This window comes from Martes martes, assembly GCF_963455335.1.
Source record: "Martes martes genome assembly, chromosome: 7".
Lineage (NCBI taxonomy): Eukaryota > Metazoa > Chordata > Mammalia > Carnivora > Mustelidae > Martes > Martes martes.
This window is the reverse complement of record NC_137894.1, coordinates 26,688,463-26,711,026: the sequence shown is the minus strand read 5'-3', so window position 1 is coordinate 26,711,026 and position 22,564 is coordinate 26,688,463. Positions and strand designations below refer to the sequence as shown.

General features: G+C 38.7%; 1 protein-coding gene across 2 annotated transcripts in view; it reads right to left on the bottom strand.

The window, feature by feature from the left end:
- Positions 1-22,564, bottom strand: part of NIPA1 (NIPA magnesium transporter 1) — a gene marked incomplete at its 3' end in the record, with an annotated part of 93,026 nt that overhangs the window by 25,638 nt on the left and 44,824 nt on the right. For both annotated transcript variants that reach the window (XM_080809540.1, XM_080809539.1), the window contains exon 4: positions 1,303-1,463. In XM_080809540.1, coding sequence (XP_080665666.1) covers positions 1,303-1,463 — 161 coding nt within the window. The remainder of the gene's footprint in view (positions 1-1,302; positions 1,464-22,564) is intronic.

Here is a 22,564-nt window from a genome sequence, read left to right as displayed (position 1 = left end):
GGCCCAGTATGTCAAGCATCTGATTCTGTTTCAGCTCAGGTCATGATCTCAGGGTTGTGAGATCAAGCCTGGAGTCAGGTTCCAGGCTCAGAGGGGAATCTGCTTGAGATTCTCTCTCTCCTTCTCCCTCTGCAGCCCCCACTCAAAGAAAAGAAAAGAAAACAAGATACATTGTTCTGAAAATTACATAAAGTAAATTCGGCAGGACATTCATATCAAGTTTTCTGATTTTTTTTCATGTATTTGTACTCTCATTTCTCACAGTTTTGGAAATATTTTGGCTTTTATAGGATGAAGTAAATAAAATAATACTAAATATTTAGGGATTACAGAAAAATAGCCTTGGCTAATTTCATTATGAATCCCTTTTATATTTTACAGAAATTTCTGCTGCAAACTCAGTCATGGCCAGTTGAGAGATGTAAAAGAATGGTCAGATTTTTTGTGGCCCAGAGATGTCTGGTTTTGGGATATTCGTGTGGATGCAGTTTTGTGCTGGTACCTGTCTAAAATTGTTGGTAAACAACATTAAGATGGTCTACTGGGAATAATTTTAGAAGAATCTATACTTTAAGCTGGTATAATTATGTAGACTGTTGCTTTTTTTTTATACAGCATTTGTCAAGAAATATATAGTATGTCAAAAATACACAGAAAAAACGCAGAGAGATTTCTATGGGAGATCCAAAGATAAATCAAACTGGCTCTCAACTCTAAGCTTCACATCAGAGGGAAGTGCAGAGGCTTGGACACAAAGTGGACCTGAAAGGAACATTACCCAAAGCAGACCCCAGAAGGAAACACCAAGAAACAGTGACAGCAGGAATGCAAGAAAGAGGTAGGGTAGAAAAACTGGGAGGTGGGGAGAAGTGAGAGGCTGTAGGGGGAGATATGCGGGGAATATGAGTCATGAGAGGTAGGGGAATAGGAAGGCCATGGTAAGCAGGAGTTGGGTGGGAGTGGAAGGGAGGCTGGAATGGATGAGACTGTTGTGGAGGGGGCCAGATGATGCAGTGACCCGCACCAGGTCTCCAAGATCCAGAAGAAAGCAGAAGAGGTCCTGAACATCATGGAGTGCATATGCAAGGTCTGGAACAAAGGGACCACCAGGCCTATTCCCACACCTGGGGCAGCAGGAGTGAGGGATGCTGTAGCCTGCAGGGCACAGTGAGGGCCATTCATAGGCAAAGTCAAACAGAGGGTCTAGGAGAACAGACCATAGGTAAGTCAATTCCAGCCTATGCCTGGAAGGATGATACTGACAAGCAGGCTCTCTTGGCAGTGTTGCTACAAAGGAGTTACCTGGATTAGTCAGCTTCTCTTCCAGTTCAGCCTGAGTAGTGACACTCTCGGATTTTGGGGAGTGGATAATCAGCACAACAGAACCTGCACAGCTTAGCAGACACCCCAACTTGCCCAAGATGTTGAGCTTCTCCTTCAGAAGATAAGAAGCTAAAATGGACCTTTGTTTAATAAAAGAGAAAAATCATTAATATGTAAACCATGTATCTGACCTGTATATACTAATTATATCTATTTTGGAAAAGCTGTATTTTCTTGATAGCCATATTTGTTTTTAATTCAGTTTTTAAGAGTAGAAAACATTAGAAATTTATTGAAATTTTACTTAAACATGAAGGATTTTCATACCAATTCAATGCAGTCAGTATATAGTTAATGACGCTTAACCCATACTGCTATATATTATTTCAATAAATATGAAATATACCAGAATAGAAAAGTAAATTTATCATTCATAAAAATGAAGTTTTATTATTAAATAAAAATACTGTTTCTTTATTTTTATTTTTTTAATTAACATATAATGTATTATTTGTTTCAGGGGTACAGGTCTGTGATTCATCAGTCTTACATAATTCACAGCATTCACCATACCACATAACCTCTCAATGTCCATCACCCAGCCACCCCACTCCTTGCACTCCCCTTCCCTCCAGCAATCCTCAGTTTGTTTCCTGAGATTAAGAGTGTCTTAGGGTTTGTCTCCCTCTCTGGTTTTGTCTTGTTTCATTTTTCCTTCCCTTCCCCTATGATCCGCTGTCTTGTTTCTCAAATTCCTCAAATCAATGAGAATCATATGATAATGGTATTTCTCTAATTGACTTACTTCGCATAGCCAAATACCCTCTAGTTCCATCAATGCCATTGCAAATAGCAAGATTTCGGGGTTCTGACGGCTGCATAGTATTCCATTGTATATATATACCACACCTTCTTTATCCATTCACCTGCTAATGGACATCAAGGCTTTCCATAGTTTGGCTATTGTGGACATTGCTGCTATAAACATTGGGGTGCATGTGCCCCTTCAGGTCACTACATTTGTATCTTTAGGGTAGTGTGACTGCTGGGTCTTAGGGTAGCAACTTTTTGAGGGCCCTCCATACTGTTTCGCAGAGTGGCTGCAACAACTTGCATTCCCATCAACAGTGTAGAAGAGTTCCCCCTTCTCCACATCCTTGCCAACACCTGTCATTTCCTGACTTGTTAATTTTAGCCATTCTGACTGGTGTGAGGTGGTATCTCACTATAGTCTTGATTTCTTTTTCCCAGATGCTGAGGGATACTGAGCACTTTTTCATGTGTCTGTTGGCCATTTGGATGTCTTCTTTGCTGAAATGTCTGTTCATGTCTTCCGCCTATTTCTTGATGGAATTATTTGTTCTTTGGGTATTGAGTTTGATAAGTTCTTTATAGATTTTGGATACCAGCTCGTTATCTGATATGTCATTTGCCAATATCTACTCCCACCCTGTCAGTTGTCTATTGGTTTTGTTGACTGTTTCCTTTGCTGTGAAAAAGATTTTTATCTTGATGAAGTCCCAATAGTTCATTTTTGCCCTTGCTTCTCTTGCCTTTGGCAATGTGTCCAGGAAGAAGTTGCTGCAGCTGAGGTCGAAGAGGTTGTTGCCTGTGTTCTGCTCAAGGATTTTGATGGATTCCTGTCTCACATTGAGGTCTTTCATCCACTTTGAGTCTATTTTTGCATGTGGTGTAAGGAAATTCCCCAGTTTCATTCTTCTACAAGTGGCTGTCCGATTTTCCCAACACCATTTGTTGAAGAGACTGTCTTTTTTCATTGGACATTCTTTCCTGCTTTGTCGAAGATTAGTTGACCATAGAGCTAAGGATCCATTTCTGGACTCTCTATTCTGTTGCACTGATCTATGTGTTTGTTCTCATGCCAGTACCAAACTGTCTGGATGATGACAGCTTTGTAATACAGCTTGAAGTCTGGAATTGTGATTCTGCCAGCTTTGGTTTTCTTTTTCAACATTCCTCTGGCTAGGTGGGGGCTTTTCTGGTTCTATATAAATTTAGGATTATTTGTTAAATTTCTCTGAAAAAAGTTGATGGTATTTTGATAGGGATTGTCTTAAATGTGTAGACTGCTCCAGGTAGTATAGACATTTTCACAATATTTGTTCTTTCAACCCATGAGCTTGGAACATTTTTACATTTGTGTCTTCCTCAAATTCTTTCATGAGTATTCTATAGTTTTTTGAGTAGAGATTCTTTGCCTCTTTGGTTAGATTTATTCCTAGGTATTTTATAGTTTTGGGTGCAATTGTAAATGTGATCGACTCCTTAATTTCTCTTTCTTCTGTCTTGTTGTTGGTGTATAGAAATGCAACTGATTTCTGTGTATTGATTTTGTATACTGACACTTGACTGAATTCCTGTATGAGTTCTAGCAGTTTGGGGATAGGGTCTTCTGGGTTTTCCACATAAAGGATATGTCATCCGCAAAGAGAGCTTGACTTCTTCTTTGCCGATTCAGATGCCTTTTATTTCTTTTTGTTGCTTGGTTGCTGAGGCTAGGACTTTTTTTTAAGATTTTATTTATTTGATAGAGAGAGATCACAAGTAGGCAGAAAAGCAGGCAGGGGTGGGGGGGGGGAAGCAAGCTCCCCGCTGAGCAGAGAGCCCAATGTGGGGCTCGATCCCAGGATCCTGGGATCATGACCTGAGCCAAAGGCAGAGGCTTTAACCCACTGAGGCACCCAGGCGCCCCTGAGGCTAGGACTTCTAGTACTATGTTGAACAGTAGTGGTGATAGTGGACATTCCTGCTGTTTCTGACCTTAGGGGAAAAGCTCTCAGTTTTTTCCCCATTGAGAATGATATTTGCTGTGAGTTTTTCATAGATGGCTTTTATGATATTGAGGTATGTACCCTCTATCACTACACTGTAAAGAGTTTTAATCAAGAAAGGATGCTGTACTTTGTCAAATGCTTTTTTGCATCTACTGAGACTATCATAAATTATTGTTCTCTCTTTTATTATTGTATGACATAGATTGTTTTGCGGATGTTGAACCAACTTTGCAGATGTCGAACCAAGCCTGCAACCCAGGAATAAATCCCACAACCTTTTAATGTACTGTTGTATCCTACTGGCTAGTATTTTGGTGAAAATTTTTGCATCCATACTCATCAGGGATATTAGTATGTAATTCTCCTTTTTGATGGGGTCTTTGTCTGGTTTTGGGATCAAGGTACTCCTGGCCTCATAAAATGAGTTTAGGAGCTTTCCTTCCATTTCTGTTTTCTATTTTAGAAGAGTTTCAGGAAAATAGGTATTAATTCTTTAAATGTTTGGTAGAATTTCACTGGGAAGCCATCTAGCCCTGAGCATTTTGTTGGGAGATTTTTTATTACTGCTTCAATTTCTTTGCTGGTTATGAGTCTGTTCAGGTTTTCTATTTCTTCCTGGTTCAGTTTTGGTAGTTTACATGTCTCTAGGAATGCATCCATTTCTACTAGATTGTCTAATTTCCTGGTGTATACTTGTCTATAACATGTTCTTATAATTGTTTTTATTTCCTTGGTGTTGGTTGTGATCTCTTCTCTTTCATTCATGAGTTTATTACTTTGGGTCCTTTCTCTTCTCTTTTTGATAAATCTGGCTATGGGTTTATCAATCTTATTAATTCTTTCAAAGAACAAGCTCCTAGTTTTGTTGATCTGTTCTACTGTTCTTTTGGTTTCTATTGAATTTATTTCTACTCCAATCTTTAATATTTCTCTTCTCCTGCTGAGCTTAGGCTTTATTTGCTGTTCTTTCCCAAACTCCTTTCAGTGCAGGGTTAGGTTGTGTATCTGAGACCGTTCTTGTTTCTTGAGAAAGCCTTTTACTGCTATATACTTCCCTCTTAGGACTGCTATTCCTGCATCCCAAAGATTTTGAACAGTTGTGTTTTCATTTTCATTTGTTTCCATGAATTATTTCAAATCTTCTTTAATTTCCTGGTTGACCCATTCATTCTTTAGTAGGATGCTCTTTAGCCTCCATGTATTTGAGTAACTTCCAATTTTCCTCTTCTGACTGAGTTCTAGTTTCAAAGCATTGTGGTCTGAAAATATGCAGGGAATGATCCCAGTCTTTTGGTATCAGTTGAGACTTGATTTGTGACCCAGGATGTGATCTATTCTGGAGAATGTTCCATGTGCACTAGAGAAGAATGTGTATTCTGTTGCTTTGGAATGGAATGTTCTGACTCTATCTGTGATGACCATCTGGTCCACTGTGTTATTTAAAGCCTTTATTTCTTTGTTGATGTTTTGCTTAGATGATCTGTCCATTTCAGTGAGGGGAGTGTTAAAGTCCCCTACTATTATATTATTGTCAATGTTTTTCTTTGCTTTTGTTATTAACTGGCTTATATAATTAGCTGTTCTAATGTTAGGAGCATAGATATTTAAAATTGTTAGACCTTCTTATTGGACACTCCCTTTAAGTATGATATAGTGTCCTTCCTCATCTCTTATAGTTTTTGGCTTAAAATCTAATTTGTCTGATATAAGGATTGCCACCTCAGCTTTCTGTTGATGTCCATTAGCATGGTAATTTGTTTTCCACCCCCTCACTTTAAATCTGGAAGTGTCTTTGGGTCTAAAATGAGTCTCCTACAGACAGCATATCGATGGGTCTTGTTTTTTTTTTTAATCGAATCTGATACCCTGTGTCTTTTCACTGGGGCATTTTAGCCCACTTACATTCAGGGTAACTATTGAAAGATATGGATTTAGTGTCATTGTATTGTTTGTAAGGTGACTGTTACTGTATATTGTCTCTGTTCCTTCCTGGTCTTTGTTACTTTTAGGCTCTCTTTTTGCTTAGAGGACCCCTTTCAATATTTCCTGTAGGGCTGGTTTGGTGTTTGCAAATTCTTTTAGTCTTTGTTTGTCCTGCTTTTTATTTATTAAATTTATTTATTAAAGCTTTTTATTTCTCCTATTTTCAGCAACAGGCTAGCTGGATATAGTATTCTTGGGTGCATATTTTTCTCATTTAGTGGTCTGATTATATCATGACAGTCCCTTCCAGCCTGCCAGATCTCTGTGGATAGGTCTGCTGCCAATCTAATACTTCTACCATTGTGGGTTATAGACCTCTTGTCCCAAGCTACTTCCCGGATTTTCTCTTTGTCTCTGAAGATTGTAAATTTTACCATTATATGACAGGGTGATGACCTATTTTTATTGATTTTGAGGTGGGTTCTCTGTGCCTCCCGAATTTTGATGCCTATTTACGTCCCCAAATTAGGGATGTTCTCCACTATAATTTGGTCCAATATACCTTCTGTCCCCTCTCTCTTTCTTCTTCTGGGATCCCAATTATTCTAATATTGTTTCATATTAGGGTATAACTTATCTCTCGAATTCTACCCTCATGATCCAGTAGTTGTTTATCTTTCTTTTTCTCAGCTTCTTTATTCTCCATCATTTGGTCTTTCTGTATCACTAATTCTTTCTTCTACCTCATTTATCCAAGCAGTGAGAGCCTCCATTTTTTATTGCACTTCATAAATAGCTTTTTTTATTTCAACTTGGTTAGATCTAAGTTCTTTTATTTCTCCAGAAAGGGATTCTCTATTTTCTATGCTTTTTTCAAGCCCAGCTAGCATCTTTATAATCGTTGTTCTGAACGCTGTTCTGACATCTTACTAATGTCTGTATTGATTAGGTCCATCACAGTCAGTACTACCTCTTGTTCTTTTTTTTTTTTGAGGTGAGTTGTTCCACCTTGTCATTTTGTCCAGAGAAGAACAGATGAATGAGAGACAAAATGCTAAAAGGGTAACAATGACCCCAGAAAAATATACACTAACCAAATCAGAAGAGGCATGAAACTAGGGGGAGAAGGGGGAAAAGAAAGAAATATAAATATAAATATACACATATTTATATTTATATATAAAATATATTATATCATATTATATTACAATGTTATCTATTATATTATATATACCATATAAGTGAATATATGTCATGTATTCATTTATATGAATATATGATTAGGCTGATGAATAGGACAGAGCCACACACTTGATTTTAGGTGTATTTTGGTCTGTTAGAAGAAATTGCCTCCCAAAATTTTAAAGAAAGAAAAACATATATATACAAAAATAAGGGTAAACACAAAGGGATGGAATATGACTATAAAAATGAAAATTTTAAAAAGATTTTAAAAGAGTGATTGATAAGATAAGAAGTTAGTTGAAAAAAGAAAAAAAAAGAGAATGTGATCAGGCTGGAGAATAGAACAAAGCCATATGCTAGATTTAAGGTATATTTTGGTCTTAACAGACCAAAGTTCTTCTTAACAGATGAAACTGTATCCCAAAATTTTAAAGAAAGAAAAACTTATATGTATAGAAAAAATAAGGTTAAATACAATGAAGGGATAGAATATGACTATAAAAATGAAAATTTAAAAATATTTTTTAAAAGGTATTGATAAGATAGTTAAAATAGGTTAAAATAGGAAGGAGGGAAAATTAAAATAGAAAAAGAAGAAAAAATAATGAATATTTTAAAAATTTAACTTTGAAAGACTAAAGAATCATGAGGAAAAAACCATGAATTCTATGTGCGATATTCACCTAGCATTGATGTTTTGCAGTTCTCATCAATCAGTAAACTTGGTCTTGGCTGGATGTTCTCGCTCATCTTCTGGGGGAGGGGCCTGTTGCAGTGATTCTCAAATGTCTTTGCCTGAAGCAGGATTGAATCACCCTTGCCAGGTGCCAGGCTAAGTAGTTCTGCTCAGTTTTGCTCTTGGTAGCATTTGTTCCCTGAACGCTTTCTGTACAGCTTTGGAGGACAAGAATGAAAATGGCAGCCTCCCAATCTCCAGCCCTAGAGGAGCCAAGAGCTCGAGGCCCCCTCTTCAGTGAGCTCTGAGAGAAAAGGAGTCAGTCAGGCCTATCACCCAGGTCTCCAGCTGTGTTCCTGCATTCCATGATCACCGGGCCTGTGACCATGAGCTTCTGAGATTCTGGCAGTGCGCTCCCACACCATTCCTCCTGGTAGAGGAAGGGGGAGTCTCCCTGGATCTGCCACTTGTGGGGTCACTGCTCAAAAAGCAGTGGCACAACTGTGCCAGGGTTCACGGTTTATGGCAACTCTGAGCTGAGAGCCCACTCCTTGGCTCTACCTTTGCAGCCAGCTTCCCCGCTCCAATACCTGGGAACTGTGCTGCATTCAGGGAACCCCGGTCTTTCTGTGACCCCCAAGGGACCTGAGACCACACTGTCTCAGCAAGGGCACCACCCCCTGCTGAGCCTCTGGAGCAATGTCCCTGAGTGGAGCAGACTTATAAAAGTTCCGATTTTGTGCTGCACTGCTCTATCACTTGCTGGAAGCCAGCTAAGGGAGGCTCCCTCCTCGCGGCAGTCTATCTTCCTGTATATTGCCTTGGATTCACTTTTCCACGTGTCCTACCCGACAGAAAGTGGTCGCTTTTCTGTTCATAGAATTGTTGTTATTCTTTTCTTCAATCTCCTGTTGAGTTTGTCGGTGATCAGAATGGTTTGGTAACGATCTACCTGAGTTTCTGGGACCAGAAGCAATTAAGGTCTTCTACTCCTCTACTCCTCTACCATCTTGCTCCAATCTGCCCTTCCTTATTTTTAAAAGCAAACAATTGGGGTGCCTGGGTGGCAGAGCTGGTTGAGCATCCACCTATGACCTGAGTTTCAACTCAGGTCATGATTTTAGGATTGTTAGATCAAGCCCTCCCTCAGACTCCCCATTCAGTGCAGTTTTGTTGAGATTCTCTCTCCCTGTTCCTCTCTCTACTCTCCTGGTCTCTCTATAATAAATAAATAAAGTATTTTTTAAAATAAAAAAATGAAAGCAAACAACCAAACTATGTTAAGTGGGCAAGTAGATATAAAAACTTAAAATAATTACAAGTCATTCATGATGAAAACACTTAAGTTAAAATAAATTGATAAAATGCACACACAAAAGGGAAAAAAGGGAAAAAAACAAAATGCTAATAGTAATTGCATTATGTGTGAGTCATTGATAATTTTTCTCTTCTACAATACGTTTTTTAAAGAGAGAGCTGGAGGAGGGAAAGAAGGGGAAAAGGAAGGAGGGAGGAAGGGACAGAGAGAGAGAGAGAATCTTAAGAAGGCTCCACACCCAGTGCAGAGCCCACATTGGGGCTTGATCTCACAATGCTGAGGTCATGACCTGAGCCAAAATCAAGCATTGGACATTTTACTGACTGAGTCACCTGGGTGCCCCAATATCCCAGTCTTTAAAAATGTGGTCACATTACTTTTATAATACAAAAGAAAAAAAGTATTCCTTTTAAAACTTCTATAATCTTATGATTCATAACATGGGGGCGCCTGCGTGGCTCAGTGGGTTAAGTCGCTGCCTTCGGCTCAGGTCATGATCTCAAGGTCCTGGGATCGAGCCCCACATTGCCCTCTCTGCTCAGCAAGGAGCCTGCTTCCCTCTATCTCTCTGCCTGCCTCTCTGCCTACTTGTGATCTCTGTCAAATAAATAAATAAAATCTTTTTAAAAAAATAAAAAAAAATTCTCTTTTAAAAAAAGATTCATAATGTTTCTTAATTCCCCATGTAACATCAGTATGCAGTATGAATTGGAAATTCTAGGCTTTTAGTAATCATGGGACTAGTAACTGTTACTTTGTTGTTGTCTTTGCCAAAGGCACTCGGGGAACACAAATATCCACCAAGAGGGCACAGTAGATATATGGGATTATTTCCTTTTTAATCCTCATTTTACAGATAAAGAGACAGACTCAAAAAGAATAAGCACTGAGCCCAAAGCCACAAGGCTAAGAAGAGACGAAATCATGGTAATGATACAACATAAAGCCAAAGTTCCTATTACTTATACCATTTTGTGTCTATCTCTAGATAGCCTGGTCCTCAAGGAAACCTTGCCAATGTACTTGGAGAAATAAACAACATCCCTAAAGGAACCTACAAAATATATCAGAATACACAACTAGGTGTTCATTTGAGGGGTTACACATAACTGCACATAGGTGGAAACCAGAGGAGTGGGAGGCTCTCAGAGAAAGACGAGAGCCTGGGTTGAAGGGAAGGCTATGCCAAAGTGGTAATTGGCTGCCATGAGTGAAAGAAGAGAGGCAAGAATGTTGAAAAAGAAAATCAAAGGTGGAAGCATCATAAATCCAGACTTTAAACTGTATTACAAAGCTATAGTCATAAAAACAGTATGGTACTGGCACAAAAACAGAACTATAGATCAGTGGAACAGAATAGAAAACCCAGAAATTGGCCCTCAACTCTATGGTTAACTTATCTTCGACAAAGCAGGAAAGAATATCCAATGGAAAAAAGACAGTCTCTTTAACAAATGATGTTGGGAAAATTAGACAGCCACATGCAGAAGAAAGAAACTGGACCACTCTCTTACACCATACACAAAAATAAACTCAAAATGGATGGCTAAATGTGAGACAAGCATCCTTCAAAATACTAGAGAACATAGGCAGCAACTTCTTTGATCTCCGCTGTAGCAATGTCTTGCTAGATACATCTTCAAAGGCAAGGGAAACAAAAGCAAAAATGAACAACTGGAACTCCATCAAGATAAAAAGCTTTTGTATAGCAAAGGAAACAGTTGACAAAACTAAAAGGCAACCTACAAAATGGGAGAAAATATTTTCATTGTCTTATCAGATAAAGGACTAGTATCCAAAATCTATAACTTATTAACCTCAACACCTACCCCCAAAACCAACCAACAAACAACAGCAATAACAACAACAACAAAAACCCAAAATCAAAACAAAACAAAACAAAACAAAACAAAAGCAGAAAATCCAGTGAAGAAATGGGCAGAAGACATGAAGAAAACACATTTCTCCAAAATGTGTTTTGGAGACTAAACGGTTGACAAATACAGGAAATTTGACCAAACGGTCAATAGATACAGGAAAAGATGCTCAACATCACTCAGCATCAGCGAAATAAAAATCAAAACCAGAATGAGATACATCACACTAGTCAGCATGGCTAAAATTAACAACTCAGGAAACAAAAGATGCTGGTGAGGATGTGGAGAAAAGGGAACCCTATCACACTGTTGTTGGGAATGCAAACTGGTGAAGCCATTCTGGAAAACAGTATGGAGGTTCTTCAAAAAGTTAAAAATAGAGCCACCCTACGACCCAGCAATTGCACTACTAGATATTTATCCAAAGGATACAAACATAGTGATTCGAAGGGGCAGACACACCCCAATGTTTATAGCAGCAATATCCACAATTGCCAAAACATGGGAAGAGACCAGATGTCCATCAATAAACAAATGGATAAAGAAGACGTGGTGTATATATATACACTGAAATTGTATTAGGCATCAAAAAGACTGAAATCTTGCCATTAGCAATAACGTGGGTGGAACTAGAAGGTATGCTATTTGAAATAAGTCAGAGAAAGACAAATATCAGATGATTTCACTCATATGTGGAATTTAAGGAACAAAACAGATGAACACAGGGGAAGGGAAGGAAAAATAAAATAAGACAAAATTAGAAAGGGACCATAAGAGACTCTTAACTATAGGAAAGAAACTGAGGGTTGCTGGAGGGAAGGCAGGTGGAGGAATGGGGTAATTGGGTGATGGGCATTAAGGAGGGCACCTGTCATAATGACAATTGGGTGTTATATGCAAGTAATGAATCACTGAACTCTACCTCTGAAACTAATAATACACCATATGTTATTTAATTGATTTTAAATTTTAAAAAAAGACAAGAAAAACTTAGTATTCATAAGGAGAAAGGGGAATCCTCATGCACTTTTGGTGGATTGTAAATTAGTGCGGCCACTACGGAAAACAGTATGGAGGTTCCTCAAAAATGAGAAATAGAACTATCTTATGATTCAATAATTCCACTGCGGGGTATTCACCCAAATAAAAGGAAAACACTAATTCAAAAGATATGTGTACTTCAATGTTTTCTGCAGAATTTTTTTTAAGTTTTATTTTATTTTTTTTCACTGTTCCAAAATTCATTGTTTATGCACCACACCCAGTGCGCCATACAATACATGCCCTCCATAATACCCAACACTAGGCTCTCCCAACCCCCCACCCCTCCCCTACAAAACCCTCAGTTTTTTTCTCAGAGTCCACAGTCTCTCATGGTTGGTCTCCCCCTCCAATTTCCCCCAACTCACTTCTCCTCTCATTTCCTAATGTCCTCCGTGTTATTCCTTATGTTCCATAAATAAGCAAAACCATATGATACTTGACTCTCTCTGCTTGACTTATTTCACTCAGCATAATCCCGTCCAGTACCGTCCATGTTGACACAAAAGTTGGGTATTCATCCTTTCTGATGGAGGCATAATACTCCATTGTATATATGGACCATATCTTCTTTATCCATTTCTCTGTTGAAGGCCATCTTGGCTATTTCCACAGTTTCGCAACTGTGGCCATTGCTGCTGTGAACATTGGGATAGAGGTGGCCCTTCTTTTCACTACATCTGTGTCTTTGGGGTAAATACCCAGTAGTGCAATTGCAGGGTCATAGGGAAGCTCTATTTTTAATTTCTTGAGGAATCTCCACACTGTTTTCCAAAGTGGCTGCCCCAACTTGCATTCCCACCAACAATGTAAGAGGGTTCCCTTCTCCACATCCTCTCCAACACTTGTTTACTGTCTTGATGATTTTGGCCATTCTAGCTGGTGTAAGGTGGTATCTCAATGTGGTTTTGATTTGAATCTCCCTGATGGTTAGTAATGATGAACATTTTTTCATGTGTCTGTTAGCCATTCTCCACTTCTTTGGAGAAGTGTGTGTTCATGTCTTCTGCCCATTTTTTTTAACATGATTATCTGTTTGTGTGTGTTGAGTTTGAGGAGTTCTTTATAGATCTTGGATATCAGCCGTCTGTAGTGTCATTTGCAAATATCTTCTCCCATTCCGTGGGTTGCCTCTTTGTTTTGTTGACTGTTTCCTTTGTGGTGCAGAAGCTTTTGATCTTGATGAAGTCCCCAAAGTTCATTTTTGCTTTTGTTTCCTTTGCCTTTTGAGGACATATCTTGAAAGAAGTTGCTGTGGCTGATGTTGAAGAGGTTATTGCCTATGTTCTCCTCTAGGATTTTGATAGATTCCTGCCTCATGTTGAGGTCTTTTACCCATTTCGAGTTTGTATTTGTGTATGGTGTAAGAGAATGGTTGTGTTTCATTCCTCTATACATAGCTGTCCAATTTTCCCAGCACCATTTATGGAAGAGACTGTCTTTTTTCCACTGGATATTTTTTCCTGCTTTGTCGAATATTATTTGACCATAGAGTTGAGGGTCCATATTTGAGCTCTCTACTCTGTTCCATTGGTCTATGTGTCCGTTTTTGTGCCAGCACCATTCTGTCTTGGTGATCACAGCTTTGTAGTAAAGCTTGAAATCAGGCAACGTGATGCCCCAGTTTTGTTTTTCTTTTTCAACATTCCCTTAGCAATTTGGGGTCTCTTCTGGTTCCAAACAGATTTTAGGATTGTTTGTTTCAGCTCTTTGAGAAATGCTGGTGGAATTTTGATCAGGATGGGATTGAAAGTATAGATTGCTCTAGGCAGTATAGACATTTTGACAATGTTTATTCTTCCGATCCATGAGCATGGAATGCTCTTCCATCTTTTTGTGTCTTCTTCAATTTCTTTCATGAGTGTTCTGTAGTTCCTCGAGTACAGATCCTTTACCTCTTTGATTAGGTTTATTCCCAGGTATCTTATGGTTCTTGGTGCTATAGTAAGTGGAATCGATTCTCTAATTTCCCTTTCTCTATTTTCATTGTTAGTGTATCAGAAAACAACTGATTTCTGTACATTAATTTTGTATCCTGCCACATTACTGAATTGCTGTATGAGTTCTAGTAGTTTGGGGGTGGAGTATTTTGGGTTTTCCATATAAAGTATCATGTCATTGCAGAATTATTATTATTTTCTTAGATTTTTATTTATTTATTTGACAGAAATCACAAGCAGGCAGAGAGGCAGGCAGAGAGAGAGAGAGAGGAGGAAGCAGGCTCCCCACTGAGCAGAGAGCTCAATGTGAGGCTCAATCCCAGGACCCCGAGATCATGATCTGAGCCAAAGGCAGAGGCTTTAACCCACTGAACCACCCAGGCGCCCCTGCAGAATTATTTTTAAAAGTCAAGATATGGAAGGAACCTAAGTCCTTATGGATACACGAATGGATAAAGAAGGAATGGTATGTGTGTGCACACATACACACACAAAATAGAATATTACCCAGCCATAAGAAGAACAATATCTTGCCATTTGTGACAACATGGATGGACTTAGAGAATACTATACCAAGTGAAAAAGTCAGACAAAGAAAGACAAATACTGTATGATGTCATTTACATGTGGAATCTAAATGACAAAATGAACAAACAACAAAGCACACAAAACCCTGAGGGCTCATAAACACAGAGAACAATCTGATGGTTGCCAGAGGGGCAGGGGTGTGGAGAGATAGGTGAAATAGGTGAAGGGGATTAAGATTAAAATTCCAGTTATAAAATAAAACACGGGGTTGAAAAGTAGAGCAAAGGAAATACGGTCGGTAAGACTGTAATAACTGGTGACAGAAGGTTAACTACATTTATTGTGATGAGCACTATGTAATTTATAGAAATGTTGAATCATTTATGTTGTGTACTTGAAACTAATATAACATTGCAGGTCAATTTTAATTTTAAAAAATTCTTGGGATGCCTGGGTGGCTCCGTCAGTTAAGCATCTGCTTTTGGCTTGGGTCATGATCCCAGAGTCCTGGGATCAAATCCCGCATCAAGCTTCTTGCTCAGTGGGGAGCCTGCTTCTCCCTCTGCCTGCCACTCACCCTGCTTGTGTTCTCTCTCTCTCTGACAAACAAATAATTTTTTAAAAATTCTTGTAGCTCTCAGTGTACAGATCACCTCCTTGATGAAATTGATTCCTCAGGATTTTATTGATGTTACTGTGAACAGAATTGTTTTATTTGTTTTTCAGGTATTTTGTTGTTAATGTAGAGAAACACAACTGATTTCTCTATCCTGAAACTTTACTGAATTTTTAAAATCTGTTCTTACAGTGTTTTGGCAGAGTCTTTAGGATTTTCTGTATATAAGATCATGTCGTGTTCAAACAAAGAAAATATTAATTCTCATTTTCTGACTCAGGTGCCTTTCCTTTCTTTTTTCTTGCCTAAGTCCACTGACTAGGACTTCTAATACTATGTTTAATAGGAGTGGTGAGAGTCGGCACACTTGTCTTAGATCTTAGAGGAAAGTTTTCAAACACTCACTGCTGATTATGTTAGCTGTGAGCTTGTCATATATGGCCCTTACTATGTTGAGGTATGTTACCTCTATATCCAGTTTGGTAAGAGCTTCTTACATGAAATGATCTTGATTTTTATCATGATTTTTTGCATCTACTGAGATGAAATTTAATTTCGATCTTTCACTGTATTAGTGTGGTATATGACATGTATTAGTATTCATATCTTGAACCATGCTTGCATCGCACAGATAAATCCCAACCTGATGATGATGTATGATCCTTTTAATATACTACTAAGCTTGGCTTGCTAATATTTTGTTGAGAATTTTTGTTGATGAATTGAGAATAAATGCATCAGGGATATTGGTAGGTAGTTTTCTTTTCTTGTAGTGTCTTTATCTGGCCTCGGTATCAGGGTAATGCCGGCTCATAAAATGAGCCTGGGAGTGTTCTCTCCTCTTCAGTTATATGGAAGAATCTGAAAAGGACTGGCATTAATTCTTCTTCAAACATTTGGCAGAATTCACTCACGAAGCCATCTGGTCCTGGGCTTTTCTTTTCTTTTTCTTTTTTAGATTTTATTTACTTATATGACAGACACAGGTCACAAGTGTGTAGAGAGGCAGGCAGAGAAAGAGGAGGAAGCAGGCTCCCTGCCGAGCAGAGAGCCCGATGCAGGGCTTGATCCCAGAACCCTGGGATCATGACCTGAGCCAAAGGCAGAGGCTTTAACCCACTGAGCCACCCAGGCGCCCCTGGGCTTTTCTTTATTAGTTTTTTATTACAGACTCCACCTCCTTACTTATTATTGGTCTATTCTGATTTTGTTTCTTCATTATTCAGTCTTTCGTAGGTTGTATATTTTTAGGAATTTATCCATTTCTTCTAGGCTATTCAATTTGTTGCCATATAATTGTTCATAGTAGTGCTTTATGATCGTTTGTACTTCTGTGGTATCACTTATAAGGTCTCTTTCATTCCTAATTTTGAGTCTTCTTTCCTTTTTCTTAATCTAACTAAAGCTATGCCCATGTTATCTTTTTAAAAAGCTGCTCCTAGTTTCATTAATCTTCTCTATTGTTTTTCTGATCTCTATTTCTGATCTTTTTTATTTCCTACCTTTTGACTATACTGGGTTTACCTTGTTCTTTTTCTTCATTCCTTGAGGTGTAAAGTTAGGTTTAGATAATTTTTTTCTTAAAACACGCATTTATCACTATAAACTTCCCTTTTAGAATTGCTTTTGCTTTTGCAGTATCCCATAGGTTTTAATATGTTGAATTTCCATTTTCATTTGTTTCAAGATCATTTTATTTCCCTTTAGATTTCTTCTTTGACCCTTGGTTGTTTAGGTATTATTTCATCTTCACAGATTTGTGAATTTTCCTGCTCCTTTCGTGTTATTGATTTCTAATTCAATACCATTATAGTCAGATACTTGGCATGATCTCAACCTTCTTAAATTTGCTAAGACTTCTTCAGTGACCTATAACTTTATCCTTGGGAATGTTCCATGTGCACTTGAGAAGAATGTGTACTCTCCTGTTGTTGGATAGAATGTTCTGTGTATGTCTCTTAGGTCCATTTGGTCTAAAGTGTGTTTCAAGTCTCAGGTTTCCCTTTTGATTTTCTGCCAAAATGATCTACCCATTACTGAAAGTTTGACATCAAAGTCCCCTACTATTACTGTATTGCTGTATTGTCTCCCATTGTATCTGTTAGTATCTGCTTAATATATTTAGGTGCTCTGATGCTGGGTGCATATATGACTGTTTTATCTTCTCGACGAATTGATCATTAAGTCTTTGTCCTTTATTACCATATTTCATTTAAAGTCTATTTGTCCATTGTCTATCTGTCCTTTGTCCATTGTCTATCTGTCCTTTGTCCATTATTGCCATATTTCCCTTAAAGTCTGTTTTGTCCAAGTACAGCTATCCCTGTTCCCTTTTGGTTTCTACTTGCTTGGAATAGCTTTTTCCATCTCTTTGCTTTCAGCCTATGTGTGTCCTTAAAGATGAATTGAGTTTATTGTAGGCAGTATATTGTAGGGTCCTGTTTTTTTACCCACCCAGCTAATCTTTGTCTTTTGATTGGAAAATTCTCACCACATGCATTTAGAGTAATTATTGATAGGTGAGGACTTACTAATGTCATCTAATTCATTGTTTTCTGGCTGTTTGTGGTTCCCTGTTCCTAACTTAAATTTTTTCTATCTTCCTTCATGAACTGAACTGATGGTTTGCTGTAGTGATATACTTTGATTCCCTTGTCTTTATCTTGTGTGAATCCACTGTAGGCTTTCACTTCATGTTTACCATGAGGCATACAGAAAACAGTTTATACTTTTAACAGTCTATTTTATAATGATAGCAATTTGACTTTAATCCCATACAAAAACTCTACCCTTTTACTATCCGTGTTTTGTTTTTGCTGGCACGATTTACAACTTTTTATACTGTGTATCAACTAACAAAACATTGTAGTTATGGTTATTTTTAATATTTTTGTCCTTTAACCAGTATACTGAAGTTAGTATTAACACACCACCATATTACAGTAGTAGAATATTCTGAATTTGACTACCTGCTTACCTTTACCATGTGTTATATATCTTCATGTTACTAACTAGCACCATTTCATTTCAGGCTGAAGAACTTACAGCATTTCTTATAAGGCAGGTCTAGTGGTGATGAACTCCTTTACCTATTGCTCATCAGGTAAAGTCTTTCTCTCTTTTTGAAAAATTTTAATTCCAGTATAGTTAACATACAGTGTTATATTAGCTTCAGGTGTACAATATACTTGTTCAACAATTCCATGCATCGCTCAGTGCTCATCGCAAGTACACTCCTTAATATACACCACCAATTTAAGTCATTCCCCCACCCGCATTCCCTCTGGTAGCCATCAGTTTGTTCTCTATGGAAAAACTGATCCAGGGCGCCCAGGTGGCTCAGTCATTAAGCATCTGCCTTTGGCTCAGGTCATGATCCCAGGATCCTAGGATCAAGCCCTGCGTCAGGATCCCTCAGGATCCGTCGGGATCCCTGCTCAACAGGAAGCCTGCTTCTCTCTCTCCCACTCCCCCTGCCTGTGTTCCCTCCCTTGCTCTCTCTGTCAAATAAATAAATAAAATCTTTTTTAAAATGATCACAGCTATGCCAAAAAAAAAAAAAAAGAAAAGAAAAGAAACTGGACAACTTTCTTACACCATACACAAAAACAAACTCAAAATGGATTAAAGACCTAATGTGCAACCTGAAACCATTTAAACCTGAAACCATTTATGAAACCATAAACATCCTAAAAGAGGGCACCTGAGTGGCTCAGTGGGTTAAGCTGCTGCCTTCGGCTCAGGTCATGATCCCAGGGTTCTGGGATCGAGCCCCGTATCAGGCTCTCTGCTCAGTAGGGAGCCTGTTTCCTCCTCTCTCTTCCTGCCTGTTCCCTCCTCTCTCTGCCTGCCTCTCTGCCTACTTGTGATCTCTGCCTGTCAAATGAATAAATAAAATCTTTAAAAAAAAAAATCCTAAAAGAGAGCATAGGCAGTAACATTTCTGACACTGGCCATAGCAACATTTTTTTAGATATGTCTCCTGAGACAATGGTAACAAAAGCAAAAATAAACTATTGGTATCCAAATAAAAAGTTTCTGCACAGTCTTCATCTCTTTTTAATTTTGAAGGAAACTTTGCTGGGTAAAGTAATCTTGCTATACAGCTTCTTTCTTTCAACACTTTGAATATACCATCCCATTACCTCCTGGCTTACAAGGTCTTTTGTAAGAAATCTGATGATAATATGGGAGTTTCCTTGTGTGAGAGAATCTTTTTTCTCTTGCTGTTTTTTTTTTCTTTTCTTTCTTCTTTTTTTCAAGATTTTTATTTATTTATTTGAGAGAGAAGTGAGAGAGAGAGAGAGAGTGCACAACAGTGGGGAGAGAAAGGAGAAGCAGACTCCTCTGTTGAGCAGGGAGCCCAACATGGGGCTTAATCCCAGGACCCTGGGATCATAACCTGAGTGGAAGGCAGATGCTTAACCAACTGAGCCATCCAGGCACCCCCCCTCTTGCTGTTCTTAAAATACAGTTTTATTATAATATGTCTTGGTGAAGATCATTTTGGATTGAAAATTTGGGTGACTTATGAGCTTCAAAAACCTGGATGTCCAAAATCTCTCCCCAGGTTTAGGAAGATCTCAACCACTATTTATTTATTTATTTATTTATTTATTTATTTATTTACTTACTTACTTATTTATTTATGTGTGTGTGTGTTTGTTTATTTTTAAATTCTTTTTTCTTAAGATTTTATTTATTTATTTGACAGACAGAGATCACAAGTAGGCAGAGAGGCAGGCAGAGAGAGAAGGGGAAGCAGGCTCGCTGCTGAGCATTGAGCCTGATGTGGGGCTCAATCCCAGGACCCTGGGATCAGGACCTGAGCCGAAGGCAGAGGCTTTAACCCACTGAGCCACTCAGGTGCCCCATCAACCACTATTTATTTAAATAAGCTTTCTATGTCCTTTCCCTCTCTCTCTTTTTCCAACAATGGTGCTGTTTCCATATAGATGCCTCATTAGTCCTATAGCCTTTCTTCATTCTTTTTGCTTTTTGCTCCTCTGAGTAGATGATTTCAACTGATCTGTCTTCTAGCTAACTAATTCTTTCTTCTGTTGGTCAAGGGTGCTGTTGAGGTTCTTTATTGAATTCTTCAGTACATCAATTTTATTCTTCAGCTCCAAAATTGGTTTGGATCTTTTTTAGGTTGCCTCTTTTTTGAACTTCTCATTTTGTTCTTGGGTTACTTTCCAAATGTCTTTAAATTGTGTATATGTATTCGCATAGCATCTTTAAGGGAACTATTTTTGAATTCTTGGTCAGGCAATTCCTGGATCTGTATTTCTTTGGGGCCAGTAACCAGAAGTTTCTGTATTTGTTTGGGAGAGTCCCTGTAGCCTTGTGTAGGTGTCTGTGCATTTGAAAATGTTGTCACCTCTTCCAGACTTTAGGCAATGGTATTAGCTTTACTAAAGCTTTACTAAAGACTTTTACTTGTGGATGAGAGCACACAGGGCAGGCAGTGGTGATGGCCAGAGCTGGTGTGCACATGGCTGGCTGCAGGGGCCAGCTGCATGTGCCAAGATCCAGTTGCTAACACATATATAGTGCTCAGGCCTAACACAGGCAGTAAAGGCCAGGGCCAACTACAAGCTCATTGGCAGCTACAAGGGCCCTGGCTATTGGTATGCCTACAGTGCACGCCAGTCATAGGGGTCAGGCTGGAGGTGTGCAGGTGCAAAGGTGGAGGATCTAGCTTCAGGTGAACATAATGGTGTAGGGCAGTGACAGATGGTAAGGACCAATCGGGCCAACAGGCTGCTGCAAAGACTCCAATTGTCAGCATATTCTGTCATGGCTGCACAGTAGTACCACTGCATACATTAGACTGAAGTGGAAGTTGGTGATAGGTTTCAGACTTACAGTATGGAAGGGCACAAATGGACAGTTAGCCCCAAACTCACACATGGCACCCTATAGTATGGAAGGGCACAGCTAGAAAGGCTAACCCTGAACACACACTTGGTCAGTTGGAGGAGTCTAGGCTGATGTCTTGTACTCATATAGCTACAGAGTTCTGGGATGGATGCTCATGTGGTTCCAAGGAGCTGGCAACGGTGGGGTGGGAACTGGAATGAGGAGAGATTCTGATGGCTAGTATCACTGAATGTGAATGCCTCTGGGGTATAAGCTGATGAGAGCTCCAGGTGTCCGTGGCAACTGTGCTTGCCACTGGCTTCTTCAGCGGCAAAATCTGCTGGGTTTGTCTGCAGAGCAGGTGAGTGAGCCACAACCATTCCCACTGCATGGCTGCTATTGGTATCCCTTTTCTGCCTTGTTCCTCCTAGCCACCTCTGTCTGTCTCAGCTTTCGCAGTGAAACCAAAGCAGAACCTTGTGGCAATGTCCTGAAAGGCTGGGAAAGCTGGTTGCTCACTCTGCTCCTCCTTTCCTGGCAAGGGAAACTCTTTCCGGTTGAGAAGTTCCCTCCTGGTGCTGTGCAATGTCAACTTGGGGGAAGGAAAGATGTAGGCAAAATGAAGTTGTCTTCTTTCTATTCTTTTGTGGTTATTATCACGTTTTTTGTTCTAAAGTACTGCTGAAGTTTCTTAAACAGATTCCAGACCTCTTCCAGAGCTCTCCCAGAAATGTTTCTCTTCATGGATAACTGTCTAATCATTAATCTTTCTGAGGGGACAGAGAGTGGATTCCCACACATAACCATTTTGGTGACACTGTGTTTTATCCTGACTTTTCACTTTCCTGATGGGATTTTTTAAAGCAGAAAAGTTTTAAATTTATATAATGCCAAATTTATCTATTTTTTGTTGTTGCTTGTGCTTTAGGTGTCAAATCTAGGAAAATATTGCCTAATCCAATGTCACAAAAATTTATACCTTTCCTTCAAGAGTTTTATAGTTTAAGCTTTTAAATTTAGGTACTTGATCCCTTTTGAGTTAATTTTTATATATAGTGTGAAGTAGGAGTATAACTTCATTCATTTGAATTTGGATACCCAGTTATATCAGCACCACTTATTGAAAAGACTATTCTTTCCTTACTGAATTGTCATTAACCACCTGTAAAAATCTGTTGACTATAACTGTTAGCGTTTATTTCTGGAATCTCAATTTTATTTATATATATATATATAAATTATGTGTGTGTGTGTGTGTGTGTGTGTGTGTGTGTGTGTGTGTATCTCCTTAACTCAGCACCACACTGTTCTGATGACTGTAGTTTTATAAAATGTTTTTAAATAAAGAAATGTGAGTCCTCCAACTGTGTATTTACTTTTCATGACTGGGCTATTCTTGGTCTCTTGCATTTCTATATGAATTTTTTTTTTTTCAAAGATTTTTTATTTATTTTGCCAGAGAGAGAGAGAGAGAGAGAGA